Raw genomic sequence first — 14,182 nt, 5'->3', positions numbered from 1 at the left:
TGTTGGGTATTTTGATGCAAACCTGCCTGTGTTTGTTCTGTCCATTAACAGTTGTTGTCCATCACTGCTTACTCACTGCTGGTGTTTGTTGTTGTCAGATGTTTATGGAGGAGATGACGAGGAAACAGCCAGATGTCGACAAAGTGACGAAGACCTACAAGAGAAAACCAGCGGAGGCTCCCAGCAGCCTGGCTGAGAGGAGAGGAGCCCGTAAGTCACCTGTGTTTACCTTTCAGTGGACAAATATTATCCTTTCCACTCTTTTTTATGATGCATGAGTGCATGTGTTGGAAACAGATTACTCAACTGACAGGATTTGTTAACTCTGTGTTTCCTCTTCAGGTAAACACCAGCAACAGCAGCAGCAGCAGGCTGCCATGCAGGTCCCTGGAGGAAACCCACGACTCAACCAGCTCTGTGCCAGGTGGCAGCAGGTTTGGCTGCTGGCTCTTGACCGCCAGCGCAAACTCAACGATGGTCTGGACAGACTGGAAGAGGTATCGTTATTTTCAACTCAACTCAACGTTATTCTTAAACTTCAGACTCACATGCTTTCTAACACCAGATATTCTCTTTTGCTTTATCGATTTCCAGCTCAAAGAGTTTGCCAACTTTGACTTTGATGTGTGGAGGAAGAAGTACATGCGCTGGATGAACCATAAGAAGTCTCGTGTCATGGACTTCTTCAGACGCATCGACAAGGACCAAGACGGAAAGATCACACGGCAGGAGTTTATCGACGGCATCCTGGCATCAAGTGGGTTATGGTTGACAAAATGTTTGGTCATGAAATTACCTGTTTTTAAACTTATTAAGATGTTAATGATGTATGACTCCCTGTTGTTGCAGAGTTTCCCACCAGTAAGCTGGAGATGACAGCAGTGGCAGACATCTTTGACAGAGACGGAGACGGTTACATCGATTACTATGAGTTTGTTGCAGCCCTGCACCCCAACAAGGACGCCTACAGACCCACAACTGACGCTGATAAGATCGAGGACGAGGTAGATATGAAGTTATGAAAATACGTATAGTGGGATATCCATACAATAAGCATTCACTGACATGTTGTTTGTTGTCGTGCAGGTGACTCGCCAGGTGGCTCAGTGTAAATGTGCCAAGAGGTTTCAAGTGGAGCAGATAGGAGAGAACAAATACCGGGTAAGTTCAGCTCAGTCTTTTGTTCAGTTTAACAAAGACATTATTTGTAGAGTAAGAAACAAACTGTAATGTATATTTAAGATATTGTTAAAGAAAACAAAGATAATGTTGATTGCATATTGTGGATGTCTACTTGTTAGAAGAACTGGGTCAAAGAGGATTTGCAAATGATTGTTGCCCATCTTTTTCATTAAGAACTATCGCATACAACAGTCATTTAGTGTAGTTTGCTTTGATTGACACTTAAGTCAACAGCACATCTCCTAAATGTACATTTTAAACTCTAAATTTCAAACCAAAGTCAAGTGTTGGAGGATTTTGTTGCTAAAATGTAATTCCTGATCAATAATGTCTATAGATTTTGTTCTTTACTTGTAATGAGTCAATGTTAATCAACGTAAACCAAATACAAACTTTACTTTACTTTGCTAACACTCATTGACCCAGTTTTCATTAATGGATGGTTTATTATTAACTGGCTGTGTCTTCACTTGTCCAGCAGGCACCAATTAACTTCACAGCATTTCTCTTGTGTGTCCATCTCACATCATGACCCTCATGGTGTATTTATAAGTGTGTTAACTGTTTGTATCATAACATGTCATCACATGTCATGGAAGCATTGATGTAACATCTCACAGGACTCCAGGATTGTCAGCTGAGCCTTTGTTTTTCACCACCAAAAACATTAATATAACCACGTAAATGTGACTGCATAGAGGCACACTGTGCTGCTGGGTGCCAAAGAGGAAGAGTTAATGAGTTTAAAGTACTTTAATTCAAACTAAACTGATAACACAATCAGACTCTGAGATAATTTGGTCTGGAATGATGCTCATATTCAGTTATTCAGTTATTTGTTCATGTTTTCTTCTTTGTTATTTCCCAGAAAGGATTAATAATGATTAAGACTAAAATTAATTATTGTTCTTGAAGTTGGAGATTAAAATGTCATTATTTTTACAAAAATATCTAGTGTTTCTTGTTACAAAATGTGTCAAATATTAACTGCTGATGATGACAACTTGATAATGTAGAGACTGAATTTAAGACACAACATGACAGAAATGAAGCCTACAAAAATAGTAATAAAATGTTAAAAATCATCATGATACCACTGAAGCAGGTTTTAATCTGTCACTTTGCAGGATTATTAAAGTTGTTTAAAACCTTCAGGAGCTGCAGTGGTTATAAACATTCCTAACCCAGCAGTCTGTGTGTAAATATGCAGTATTTTACAACGGTCATAAACACAGTTCTGACAGCTTTCAGCAGCACTCACTGGATCACGCATCACTACCACTGCTACAGTATGTGTGTCCATGCCATCATTACTCACCGGGTAATGATATCTAGTGTCTGACTGCAGGACACTGGGGATACTAATAGTACACCAGTTTGTTTTTGTCTGTCTTGTGTTTGTGTTCTGGCTCATGTTTGTGTCTGGCTTCACTTTTCTTCTCTGTCTTCACCTCCATCTTACCATCATCACTGCCATAACATCCACAGGCATCCGTGTCCACTGTGTCTTTTTGCTTACACCACTAATTCTGCATATAACAGAAACACACACTGACAATTAACCGTTTTAGAACCAGCTTTTCGAAGATCCTGTACACATTTAAATGGTTCCATTCATACCTTACAGACCTCAGTTATCAGTACATGTTGTTTCACTCTTGCTCTGTTTCTTTCTCCTTGTGTTCCCGTGCGCCGTGTCTTCTGGATTTATTGTAGTTCTTCCTCGGAAACCAGGTAAAGTGACTGTGGCTGCTGTGATTGGATGTGTGAAATCTGCTTCCTGATTGCCCCACCAATGGAGGGCTGTCCTTTCTGCTTTGGCACACTTAAAAAAAGGGTTTTTATTGTTTCTGGAAATCTACGTTAAACAATTATTTTAAAAAAGACTCAAAAGAAGAAGCACTCCATTGTGGCTTTGCAACGTGTAAGCAGGTTTCACCCTCCAGTTATGTTCCTGCTGTGATTTGTTTGGTGTTGAGCGTGACAAATTGCACAATGTGAAGCAGGCGACAGTGACATGGCTGAAGTGGTAATTAGTGGTTAGGTGATATATAGTGTGCTTTTGGATTGAAGCTGGGAAGCGAATCAAGCTGCTTGGAGAGAAATCTAGAAAATTCCTTCTGTGCTGGTATCGCTTTGGAGTTCTGCTTTGCTGCGCGGTTTGAAAAATTTCTGAGAAGTTAAAGACTGAAAATAAAAAAATAAAAATACCAGTGATTCTTACTCGGGTGGCTGGGTTTCTCTTTAGTTCTTTCAGTGCATGGTTTTCTGTTGTTGCATGGAGTAGAAAAGATCATCTATTCAAATTTGGTAGATGGGCTGCTCAGTGTGATAATATAAATTATTTAAAACTAATCAATCAATATATGAGTTATTATTTTACTCACTGACTTTATCTCTTTTCCTTTGATCCTCTCACTCCCTTCTCTCTCCCCTTTTGTCCTAATTTTTCTCTTTCCTCCTCATTTCTCTTCGTCTCTTCCCCCTTTATTTTGTCGTTCACCTCCTCAGTTCGGCGACTCTCAGCAGCTGCGTCTGGTGAGGATTCTGCGCAGCACTGTGATGGTGAGAGTCGGAGGTGGTTGGATGGCTCTGGACGAGTTCCTGGTTAAAAATGATCCATGTAGAGGTGAGTGACGTTTACCCCCATGCACATTAACACACACACACACACACACACACACAGCGCTCCTTGAAACACGCAAGAACAGAACACACACACACACACCTTCTTTCTCATCTGTCTGCCTTCTTTCACATGCATGTGCTAGAGCCCGACTGATGATGGATTTTTAATCATTTTTTAAACAATCTCCTAAATTTTGATAATATTGTAATATTGTAACCAAAATAAGCGGAATATTTTCCAGTTGATAAATGGGTCAGAAACACTAAGAACAGACATGGAAGCACTTTAAAAACGGTAAATTTCACAAGAAATTAAATAAGTGTTGTGTATTAAACTTTTTGAAAAGAAGTAAAGAGCAAAAGAACAGACAGAACAATAATAAATATTAGTACAAAGTACGTGGTGTGGGCAAAACTGTATTATATATTTGTTATTATTAAAATAACATGTCATCAATGACTTAATCATGTGTATGAATTTATCATTCATTCATCAGTTATTTTGATGGTTTATCAACATTTTTATACTGCAGTGAATCAAATAATAATCACATCAGTTGGTCATGGCGGGGCTTCATTTTTCAAGCAAAAATGTCGATTCCAGCTTTGTAAATTCAAGGATTTGCTGCTTTTCTTTGTAGTTTATGACAGTGAATGAAGAGTCTGTGAATTTTGGACTCTTGGTTGGACAGAAGAAGCAATATTAAGACATAACTTTGGGCTCTGAGAAACTGAGATAAAAAAAACATTTGGCCAATAAATATCAAGTCACAAGTGTAAGCTTAGGGTTAGGATTAGTTTCAAGCTGTTAAGAAAAGTGAAGAGCAAAAAATCTGCAACACTTTCAGGTGAGTTGCTGGTGTCTTGTCTGACGAACTTATTTAATGTTTGCATGTCAGGATCAATTTTAATTGAAATATATAGGTCAGATATAAATCAGACATTATTATCATCGGGCTCTAGCACAAACACAAAACACACTCTCACACAACTGTTTCCGAAAGTGCGCACACCTCCTGCAGCGAGCTCCTGACATTTACACCACTAAGCAGAAGTGAGTGACAGCACACAGATCAGAGCAGCACAGTGATGGAAAACACACCGAGGAGACTGACTCAAGTTTGTCAAGTTGTCTGTCAGCAGGTGATGCAGTGAAACGCTGCCTCTTCTCACTCGGGTCGGTGTTTTTTGTTTCTCTCTCCATCTCTTACTCCCAAAATCACTCTGTCCCCTCTGAGCCCGTCCTCTGTCAGTCCTCAACGAGTCCATCATCGTATCTCGTCACACGTCTTATTTCTGTATATCCACGGCCGATTCTTTCACTCTTGTCGGCCTCTGTCCTGTTTTAATTTTTTTCATTCTTTCTTAAGTATAAAACAGTAGTATTGCATGGTGCATGGTCCTCAGTTCTCTCCCTCCTCCTCCCCCTCTCTTCCTCCCTCCCTCCCTCCCTTTTTCTCTTTCCTCAGTGCAACATCCAGGACTTAAGATTCTCCGCTCCGATTCCAGTAGCTCCATCTCATCTCGTATAGGTTGGACTTCTCCTCTATCTCCTAACTGCCTGTCTTTTCTCCGCCCCGTCTGTTTTTCTCTCTCTCTCTCCTGGACTCTCTCCTCCAGATTTCTTCTTTTTTGTTCTTCTCTTTGTCATTATCTTCATCTTTCCTTCTTCTTCTTCTATGGTTTGTTGGTTTGGCCTTGTTGCTGTGCCTTGCTGACTGTGATCACCTGACTAACGTTATGTCTCCCCACTGTTCTGCTCTCTCCTGACCTCCCTTCCCCCCGGCTGTCGCCACTCACGCAAGCTCCGATATCCTGACCTGTTTTTAAAGCATATTTCAGGGGTCACTGAGACCCGTCCGGACCCCCATTGGTTGGCAGTGTGTGTGTTTTTATGGTCTGTTTAAGTGTGTTGGAGGACTGATTTTCAAGAGTGCCTGTGTGTGTGCATGAGCGTGTTTCCATGAAGATCTTTCTGTGAGTGTGAGTGTGTGTGTGTGTGTGTGTGTGTGTGTGTGTGTGTGTGTGTGTGTGTGTGTGTGTGTGTGTGACTCTTCATTCCACCATGAGCATGCTGTTATTTCACATTGTCTCTTGTGTCTCTTAGTGACAGTCACTCCTGGCTATTTCTGCTGCCGAGGTATCTACACTTCCCTCTCTCTGCTTCTCTGTCACTCCATCTCTTTCACTCTCCATCCATCCATCCGTCCATCCAGCTGTCAGTCTCCATCTTTAACCACCGCTGTCCTCTCTGTGTCTATATATACAGTATATATATATATATGTGTGTGTTCTAACTGCGGTCAGGTTTGTGTGTTTAGGCATTGATGTCAGTCTTGTCTGTGTGCCACATGTTTGCGTCATGCTTTCCTCACTCACAACAAAGCAGGATTTGGCCAACCCCTGGTCTATATATGTTGCTTTATTAGTACTTTTTTTTTAAATATGGATTTTACAAGGTGAGCTAATAATAGAAATATGGGTGGAGAGGCTCAGCAGGAAAGAATTCATAGTGTATAAAACGTTCAACTCTTCCCGTCGTGTTTTCATGTTACAATGAACACTGCTTACAAATTTATCTTTTTTAAAGTTGTTTTTTTTCTAGTTTAAGCTCAAATGAAGAAGTTAACGTTCTTGTAACTGAAGTGTAAAGAGACAGTGAGTGTCTTAAGACCTGGGCGTGGCCAGCCTGGGTTTCTAATATCGCTCGCTTCCAACGCAGCTCCTCTAAATGTGATGGCTGGTTGGTGGGAGACACAATTACAGGGTGCACCTGGCTGGCTGGCGTTGAAGGGGGACGTAATTGCAGGGTGCACCCGTTTAATTGACTGGCCTTGCTGTTGGGATGCTAGGGACGAGGGCCATGAGGCCAGGAGTTGCACTGCTGCTACGGCTAGCTGTAGCCCTCTTCTCTTGACTCTTTTTACACTATTTTCACTCCTGTCACTTTGTTTATCCTCCATGCTTCCTCTAAATCTGTAAATCTGTCTGTCCTAGCTCTCTTCTCTGGTTCTTTTATGTATTTTTTTGTTCCTTTTCAACCACTCTGTTATACTCTGTCTATCCCTCTCCCTCTCCCTCTCTCTCTCTCTCTCTCTTTGTGGCTGGCTTCTCCAGGCTTGTTGTTGTCTGCTGGGGCTGCTGCACTACTTTTTGTCCGAGAATGCCGCTGAGTGTCTTTTGAAGAAGGGAGAAACCCTGAATCTCTGGGCTCTCTCCCGCTAAGCATAAACCAGGCATGACCCCCCACATGTATTTATACACGAACTGTGTATACGCAGCAGAGCTGAGATGCAACTTTGCAGCAAGAAGTGAAAATAAGTTCAACTGGGAGAGTTTGTAAAACGAGAGAAGAGAGGCTGTGCTTTTGCTCCCACCACCCCTCAGATGTTGTAAAGCAAATACGCAATGAGAGTGTGAGCGTCACTCAGTGAAATTTCATTTTTCACATCTGGAGACATCTTGCCATTGCTTAAAGGAATGGTGCGACATTTTGGGAAATGTGCTTATTTAGAGCTGAAGTCATGCCTGAGCTTGCCTCTTTTCCACCAGCTTTTATCAGCATTCATGAAGCGTGAAAATGAAACAAGACAAACTCCATCTACGACAGCACTTAATATCAGAAATTAAAACCTTTATAGCCAGATAATCAATGATTACTGAAACTGGCAATAGACATGTTTTTTTTTTTTTTTCAAGGAAAATGAGGTGCGACTGGCAGTCCAGACATGCGGGACATTCAGAGTAAAAAATACAAATAAACAAAAATAATTGGTTATCTAAATGACCACGGCGCCGACAAAACTACCACTTGGTGACAGTAGGGGGAGAAAAATTGTCTGCAATGGAAATTTAGAGATGCACTCCTCTTTTGTGTGGAGCCTATAAAGGTCAAGAGCTTGTGTGAAATGGTGTTGGTTGAAAGTTGCTAAACAACCTACTGTTCGGTAAGGGTCTGTTCTGAGGCTGGAGTTTTACTCATTAGGGTCATTACAAATGTCTTTGGGATGTAGATTGAGGTTTTCTTACCGTCTTCGCTCTCTTGCCAGCGGGTTGTGTGCTGTGATATTTCTTGAGCAGTCGCTGTTGCTACTTATGGTGCAAAACCCAATAAGCTTATTTCCCAAAATGTTGAACTGTTCCTTTAAAGGTATGATAAGCACTCTGTCGGCAGCTTTTTAATTGGCAATGAGCAAGTTGATATGTGAAAGGAGAATAACTTGTGGAGCTGGTTGAAGATTCACCTGCAGCGATGACGATGTCTCTCCAAAACGTTTCAACACGTGGACGACCTTCTGACTTTCGTTGCGTATCGAATAGATTAACTTACTTTTGCACTCAGATCAAACACTCTCACTTACCTCTTCCCTTAAAAAACAACTCAACCAAAGTGCACTTACAACTTCCTGAACCCCGTCCCTCCAAACACCCGCCCCCCTGCTCACGTGCACTCTCAAGCGAAACATGCACGGACTCTGATGTCTGCAGCCAAAGGAAGCACTGACTCTCCTCCTCACCCTGCTCGCTGCCTCTGCCGCCCCCTGATGGAGGAAAGCTGTGAGCCGACATTAACAAACCAGCTCATTTGTTTCTTGCTCTCTCTGTTTCTCTTCAGCTCGCGGTCGCACCAACCTGGAGTTGAGGGAAAAGTTCATCCTTCCTGAAGGAGCCTCTCAGGGTCTGGCCGCCTTCCGCTCCCGAGGTCGACGCTCAAAACCGGGCTCCCGCAACGCCTCACCCACCCGCTCCTCCTCCTCGGCCTCCCACAGCGGCGCCTCGCTTCCCTCCGCTCCCTCCGCCCCCGCCACACCGACGGCCTCCGCATCATCCAGGGTGAGAGCTGACTTTAGTGTGTTTTTAAGACATTTTAGAGTTGAGGAAGGATCTAATTTAACTCATCAAAAATGGAGTTAGATGTCTTAAATCCTGTTACACCAGGTTTATTTTTAGGTTTCTTTTCCACTTCATGTCCATTCATTAATGATAGATGATGGAGAGAGTCTATGAATCATGGCAGTTTAACAAAACACAACCAACCTTGTACATATTCAATAAGACAAAGAACAAGATAATGTTGGTCTTAAATAACACATTATGTGTGAGAGTTACAACTTGTATCTGCCCCTCAGGAGGTGACGTTTCTTTTCTCTGCTCATATATTTAGTCTCAGAAGTATCATATTACTGAGCACACATACACAACCACACAAACCTGAATGAACTAATCTATCACATTCACCATCTGTTGTGTGTTAGAGGCAGTGAGCTCTAATAGAAACATCATCACTGTCAGGTCGACCCGCTCATTGTTATCACTGTTGTCATCCAGTGTTAGTGATGTTCCTCATTTATCATCTGATTACTGTTATAAAGCATTACTGTCAGTGTGTGAGAGAGAGACTGAATGCACATGAGTGACTCTGTGTGTGTGTGTGTTTTTCTATGTTTTATGGGTTTGTGTTGCACATTTGTTGTCATCCTCCTGTTGTTTGCTGTCAAAAATCACCACATCCTTAACTGTGAAATTTTATTTTTTGTTCTTGTTTCTTTGTTTTGTCTTCCATCTTTTTGCCTTTTCCCCTCGTTCCTGTCATTCAAACCCTGCTAACCCGGCTTCAAAAATGTCCTCCCTGCTTTGTTGGGTTGTAAAAAAAAAAAAAAAAAAATGAAATCATGCTGCTGTTACACAAAAACACACTGCGCTGCGCTGCCCCGCCATCCTCCTCTTCCCTCCATAACTCCCTCCCTCCCTCCTACATTCGCTCTCTTCCGCTGCTTTGCTCTCCTTTTCCTCCACCCTTCCTTCCTTCCCTTCCTCCCTTCAGTCCACCCATACTCACTCGCGTGACTATGCCAAGCCCTGGCTGGCACACAGTAAAACTCCAACGCCAACCAAGTGCCACTGCTGCCCAGATCTCGGCCACGTCACTCCTGGGCACGAGGTAACACACTCACCCCAACCACCCACCCACCCACCCACCCACCTCCCTCTCCCACCCGACCCCCACCCCACTGAACGCGCTGATGCACTAACGCACACTCCTGGGTGCTCACACACACTGACATGTAGAGACGAGCGCTGCTGTCATATGAAAACATCGAAACTTGAGTGGTTTTCATGTTTGAGTTAAAGATGACATCATCTCTCAGGGTCGTTTTCTGACCTCTGAGAAGAAACATGATGTGATCGAGCTGCAACCTGAAACATGACAGTTTAGATAGATAGATAGATAGATAGATAGATAGATAGATAGATAGATAGATAGATAGATAGATAGAATTACTTTAATGATCCCAGACAGGGAAATTATTTTGTTACAGCAGTAGTGGGAAGATGAAAGTTTGAAGATGCAAGGTTTAATTTCATAAGAAAGATAAAGATGTTGTATTAAGATAAAGAACTGGAGAGAAAGTTACATTTGGCAAAATCTTTAAAGCAGTTTAATAACAAATAATGGTCAGTTCAACAAATTTGTTTTTGTTTTTTTTTATATTTTGTGAATCGTATGACCTCCTTTATGAAGAGCTGGAACAATTGGTTTAAGAATGGACTGATAATAAATTAATTGGCAATCATTTTAATTTAAAATTGTGTAATAGTGTAAAATGGCTTTAATTGATATAATTATATTAGGACAATTAGAAAACGTCAGTGAACAGAATTATCACTTCTTGATTAATATTTTTCTGAATGAACTGGATGTGTTTGGATGTTGATCAGCTTACTCAATGACCAAAACAATCAAATAATCATTAGTTGAAGCCGTCTTAATCTCACAGTCACACAGTTCTATTAATCATTTGTACAAACCTGTGTGTGTGTGTGTGTCTGCAGTCTTCATTTGTCGTGAGATCTTTCATTGTCGGTCTGTTTTGTCCAGTGTTCATGTGTGTGTGATGTTTCTCTGTTCAAGTCCAGTTCAGACCAAAGATTTGTGACAAAACAAAATAGTTTCAACTCGTCTTGTCATGAATCTTTGTTCTGAACAGGACCTCAGCAGTAATCTGATCCTGTAGTGTTTAAAATGTGAGTGTGTATCTGACGTGATGCAGTTCAGTCATCAGCTCATCAACCGTCGAGTTATCTTCCGCTGATGTTTCCTGTGTGCTCCTGCAGGGGGCGGCGTCGGGCTCCAAACTAAAGAGGCCGACGTTCCACTCGAGCCGAGGATCGCTAACCGGAGAGAATGGAGGAACTAGCAAACCATCACGAACTGGTGAGACGACGGACACTTTTCTGCTTTGTGCATTTTATGTAGGAAAAAGTTTGATTTTCATTTTAAATGCTAATTCACTGTTTTCGTCGGCAGAGTGATGATTTGAGCAGAATACTCAAATCATTTACTAACGAATCACAATTCTAACATGCTGATTTTCAGCAGGCATAAAATTAGCCTTGTTCACCTTCGTAGGTTAGCATGTTACGGACTAACATTGAAGTGGAGCTGAGGATGAATCGAAATTGAAAACAATTTCAGTAGAGAATGTTTTTTCCTCCAGGGGAAAAAAAAAAGGTTTTTTCCCACGTTTGAAACTGAGAGATGGAAAAAGTTTTGGCAGGAGATTTTTATTTTTTTGGGCAAATGAAAAAAAACATTTTTATAAGGTCAGATTGGGTTTTTAAAAAACAAACATTCAGCGTAAAATGAGCCTTGAAAAATAAAAATCTCCTGCCAAAACTTTTTCCATCTGTTTCACACATGGAAAAAATCTTTTTTTCACAGATGTAGTTTCACATGAAAAAAGGATTCCCCCTAAAGATGAATTGATAAGGAACTTTCAAAGATTATCCTGGTAAAACCTTTTTTCACCAGATCTCATGTCATAAACACTGGAGAGAGAGAGAGAGACAAACACTTTCGATGAGACCTCAAAAAAATAAATGTGCCCCTCACTTTCCCCTCAGGGCTTCTGGAGGACAGATGCAGATAATGTAGTTGATACAGATAACGGTGTACTCGCTCATTCCAACTCTCCTCCCTCCTCCTCTCCCCTTCATTCAGATCCAAAGCGAGGGGGATCCGCCGTCAGCGGTCCGACCAGCCGAGCCGGCAGCCGGGCGGGCAGCAGAGCCAGCAGTCGCCGCGGCAGCGATGCCTCAGACGCATCAGAGCTGCAAGACGCTCGCTCCGTCTGCTCCGACGCCTCGGACACTCCGCGACGACCCGGCAGCGGGGCCAAACCCTCCAAGATCCCCACCATCTCCAAAAAGGCCCCCAGCCCAAAGACCACCGGGTCTGCGAAGAAATAACACCAGCCACAGACGGTGGACCGCTATCAACGGCCATTTTGTGTGTACCATCTCTTCATTCTGAGGGAGAATTTGTGCACTATGACTGACATTTTCCAGGGGAAAGGATGAGGATGAGTGAATCTCCCTCTCACTCTTTCCCCGCGCTCCTAACAGACTGAAGACATGCACAGGACGAGCAGAGTTCTGGTCTGGCAGTCCAGGCCAGAGTCCGTGGGGTCCAAACCGACTTTTGCCCTTTAAGAAGCGACCCACATTTTGCCTTCCAGTCTTCTGCTTCGTCTTCAACAGTTCCCCACCAGTGCGGAACCGAAACCCCACCGGACTTGACGTGATGCTGCCTTACTTTGTGTTACACTCTTCTGACAGAGCAACAGAAAGTCTTTAAACTGCTTTATACCACACCGACACACAGACACACACACTTTAACAGAGGCGGGGGAAGGGGTGCGACACACCAACACCACCACCGCAGCTACACAAACAAAAACGCTCACATGACATTCAGGACAAAGAGAAAGAATTGTGGGTTATTATTTTGGCCTGCGGGCCAGATGCCTCAGCGATGAGTTTAAAAAGAAATATGCAACGACTGCCATGTCGCTTCCTCCTGACTGGTCGGCGGGAAAAAAAAAAAACAAAAAAACGTCACCTCAGCAGATCTGTGTGTGTGGAGAGCCAGGGAGGCAGGAAACGCTGTCCGACACACACACCGGCTTAACCTCAGACTCGGAGGATCGGTGGTGGTGACGGTGGCGGTGGTGGTGCTGCTGCAGCTGAGGGCAAACTCTCACACACTCAAACACCGCAGAGCAGACTCCTCCCGACCGCTGGAACGCTCAGATCGGCCTTGTGTGTGCATTTCAGCAAAGGGCGGTGTGGTTTTGTCACATGCCGGCGTAACAATCCGACACACAGAAATCACAAACTGGCAATAGAGAGGACTATTTTTACGGTGACACACTCAACTAACAGCACATTACTGACAATATACGACATGTGTAACCTAACCCGATGTTAATGACCGTGTTCGCCGAGTTCGACAACCAGCATGCACTAATTGTCTCTTCCTCTGCAGTTCCACCTTAATGTCTACACTGTGTTGCCCTAAGCAACCCAGCAGCACACACAAACACACACACTCTCTCTCACACACACAAGACGTGGTGTGTATCATGTGTGTCTTTGTTACAGGAAACAATAAAAGGTCATCAACTTGAGTCACTGTATGCAAAAATGTTTAATTTGCGAATGTCATTTTGTTTTCTCTTCTCGTTGTGTTCTGGTTAATTTATAATCCAGTTGTACTTTTGTTATCTAGCTTGAAAGAAGAATCTATTTATTTTTCAGTTTCATGTCATATCACACGTCGGGGAGAGTGATTTTAGTATTATGGTTAAAGAAAATTGTGATTTTTGTACCAAGGAAATGTCCGCTCCGCTCTTCGACACCGTGTGTGTGTAAAGTGTGTTTCTACTTCATTGTAACATTATTCACTAGGTCGCTGATTCTAGTGGCAGCCTTGTTTGTTCATTTTTCTCTTTTGCTAATGACTACAATTCCCAGACCATGACCAAAGGGGTTTGCCCTTCATGTGTAGAGAGAACTACAAATATGAATGACAGGAGACCTGGGCAGAGCGGACCAATGAGAGCGGGCTTCCTCCCTCATGTCCCTCCTCCAGCGTCTCTTCTTCTAGGCTTTTTTTTCAAATGTCCTGTTGCTGACGGGGCGAGTTGTCTCTGTGTTTATCTCCGTGTAAGAGATGAAGTTTATGAAAAACTAAGAAAGAAGACATCTTAAGGTGATTTTTATTTATTTATTGTCTCTCTGAGGGAGTCTGGACTCGGGGCGCAGGAGACGAGTCCGCCACCTTTTGATGCTGTGCTACTCTCAGTGTGATGATGAGAACATGGAGGGGCGTTACTAGGAGTCAATTGTGTAAAAGTAAAACAAAAAACTAAAATTATAAACAATTTTTGTTCTGTTTTTGTATTAAAAATATGCTTGCAGTAAAACTGAATCTTGTCTTTGATTCTTTACGGAAAGTCTGAAAGAGTGTGTGTGTGTGTGTAAACGAGAGTAATATTAGAGCTGAAATAATCAATCAGATAATTGATGA

The 14,182-nt window shown here is 42.5% G+C and overlaps 1 protein-coding gene across 25 annotated transcripts in view; it reads left to right on the top strand.

Annotated features, from left to right (window-relative positions):
• macf1a (microtubule actin crosslinking factor 1a) overlaps window positions 1-14,083 on the top strand; it is a 230,812-nt gene extending 216,729 nt beyond the window's left edge. For 8 of the 25 annotated variants that reach the window (XM_030411317.1, XM_030411318.1, XM_030411319.1 and 5 more), the window contains 13 exons: window positions 99-210; window positions 343-497; window positions 595-757; window positions 850-1,004; window positions 1,087-1,161; window positions 2,899-2,916; window positions 3,694-3,811; window positions 5,280-5,342; window positions 5,918-5,950; window positions 8,426-8,643; window positions 9,635-9,751; window positions 10,927-11,026; window positions 11,813-12,060. In XM_030411317.1, coding sequence (XP_030267177.1) covers window positions 99-210; window positions 343-497; window positions 595-757; window positions 850-1,004; window positions 1,087-1,161; window positions 2,899-2,916; window positions 3,694-3,811; window positions 5,280-5,342; window positions 5,918-5,950; window positions 8,426-8,643; window positions 9,635-9,751; window positions 10,927-11,026; window positions 11,813-12,060 — 1,575 coding nt within the window. Of the gene's footprint in view, window positions 1-98; window positions 211-342; window positions 498-594; window positions 758-849; window positions 1,005-1,086; window positions 1,162-2,898; window positions 2,917-3,693; window positions 3,812-5,279; window positions 5,343-5,917; window positions 5,951-8,425; window positions 8,644-9,634; window positions 9,752-10,926; window positions 11,086-11,174; window positions 11,360-11,812 lie in introns of those variants that run through there. The other 17 variants (XM_030411316.1, XM_030411315.1, XM_030411302.1 and 14 more) reach the window with 9 other exon arrangements.
• The last annotated feature ends 99 nt before the right edge of the window (window positions 14,084-14,182 follow it).

This window comes from Sparus aurata, chromosome 3 (genome assembly GCF_900880675.1).
Source record: "Sparus aurata chromosome 3, fSpaAur1.1, whole genome shotgun sequence".
Lineage (NCBI taxonomy): Eukaryota > Metazoa > Chordata > Actinopteri > Spariformes > Sparidae > Sparus > Sparus aurata.
The sequence above is the reverse complement of the archived record's forward strand: the minus strand, read 5'-3'. Positions and strand labels throughout refer to the sequence as shown.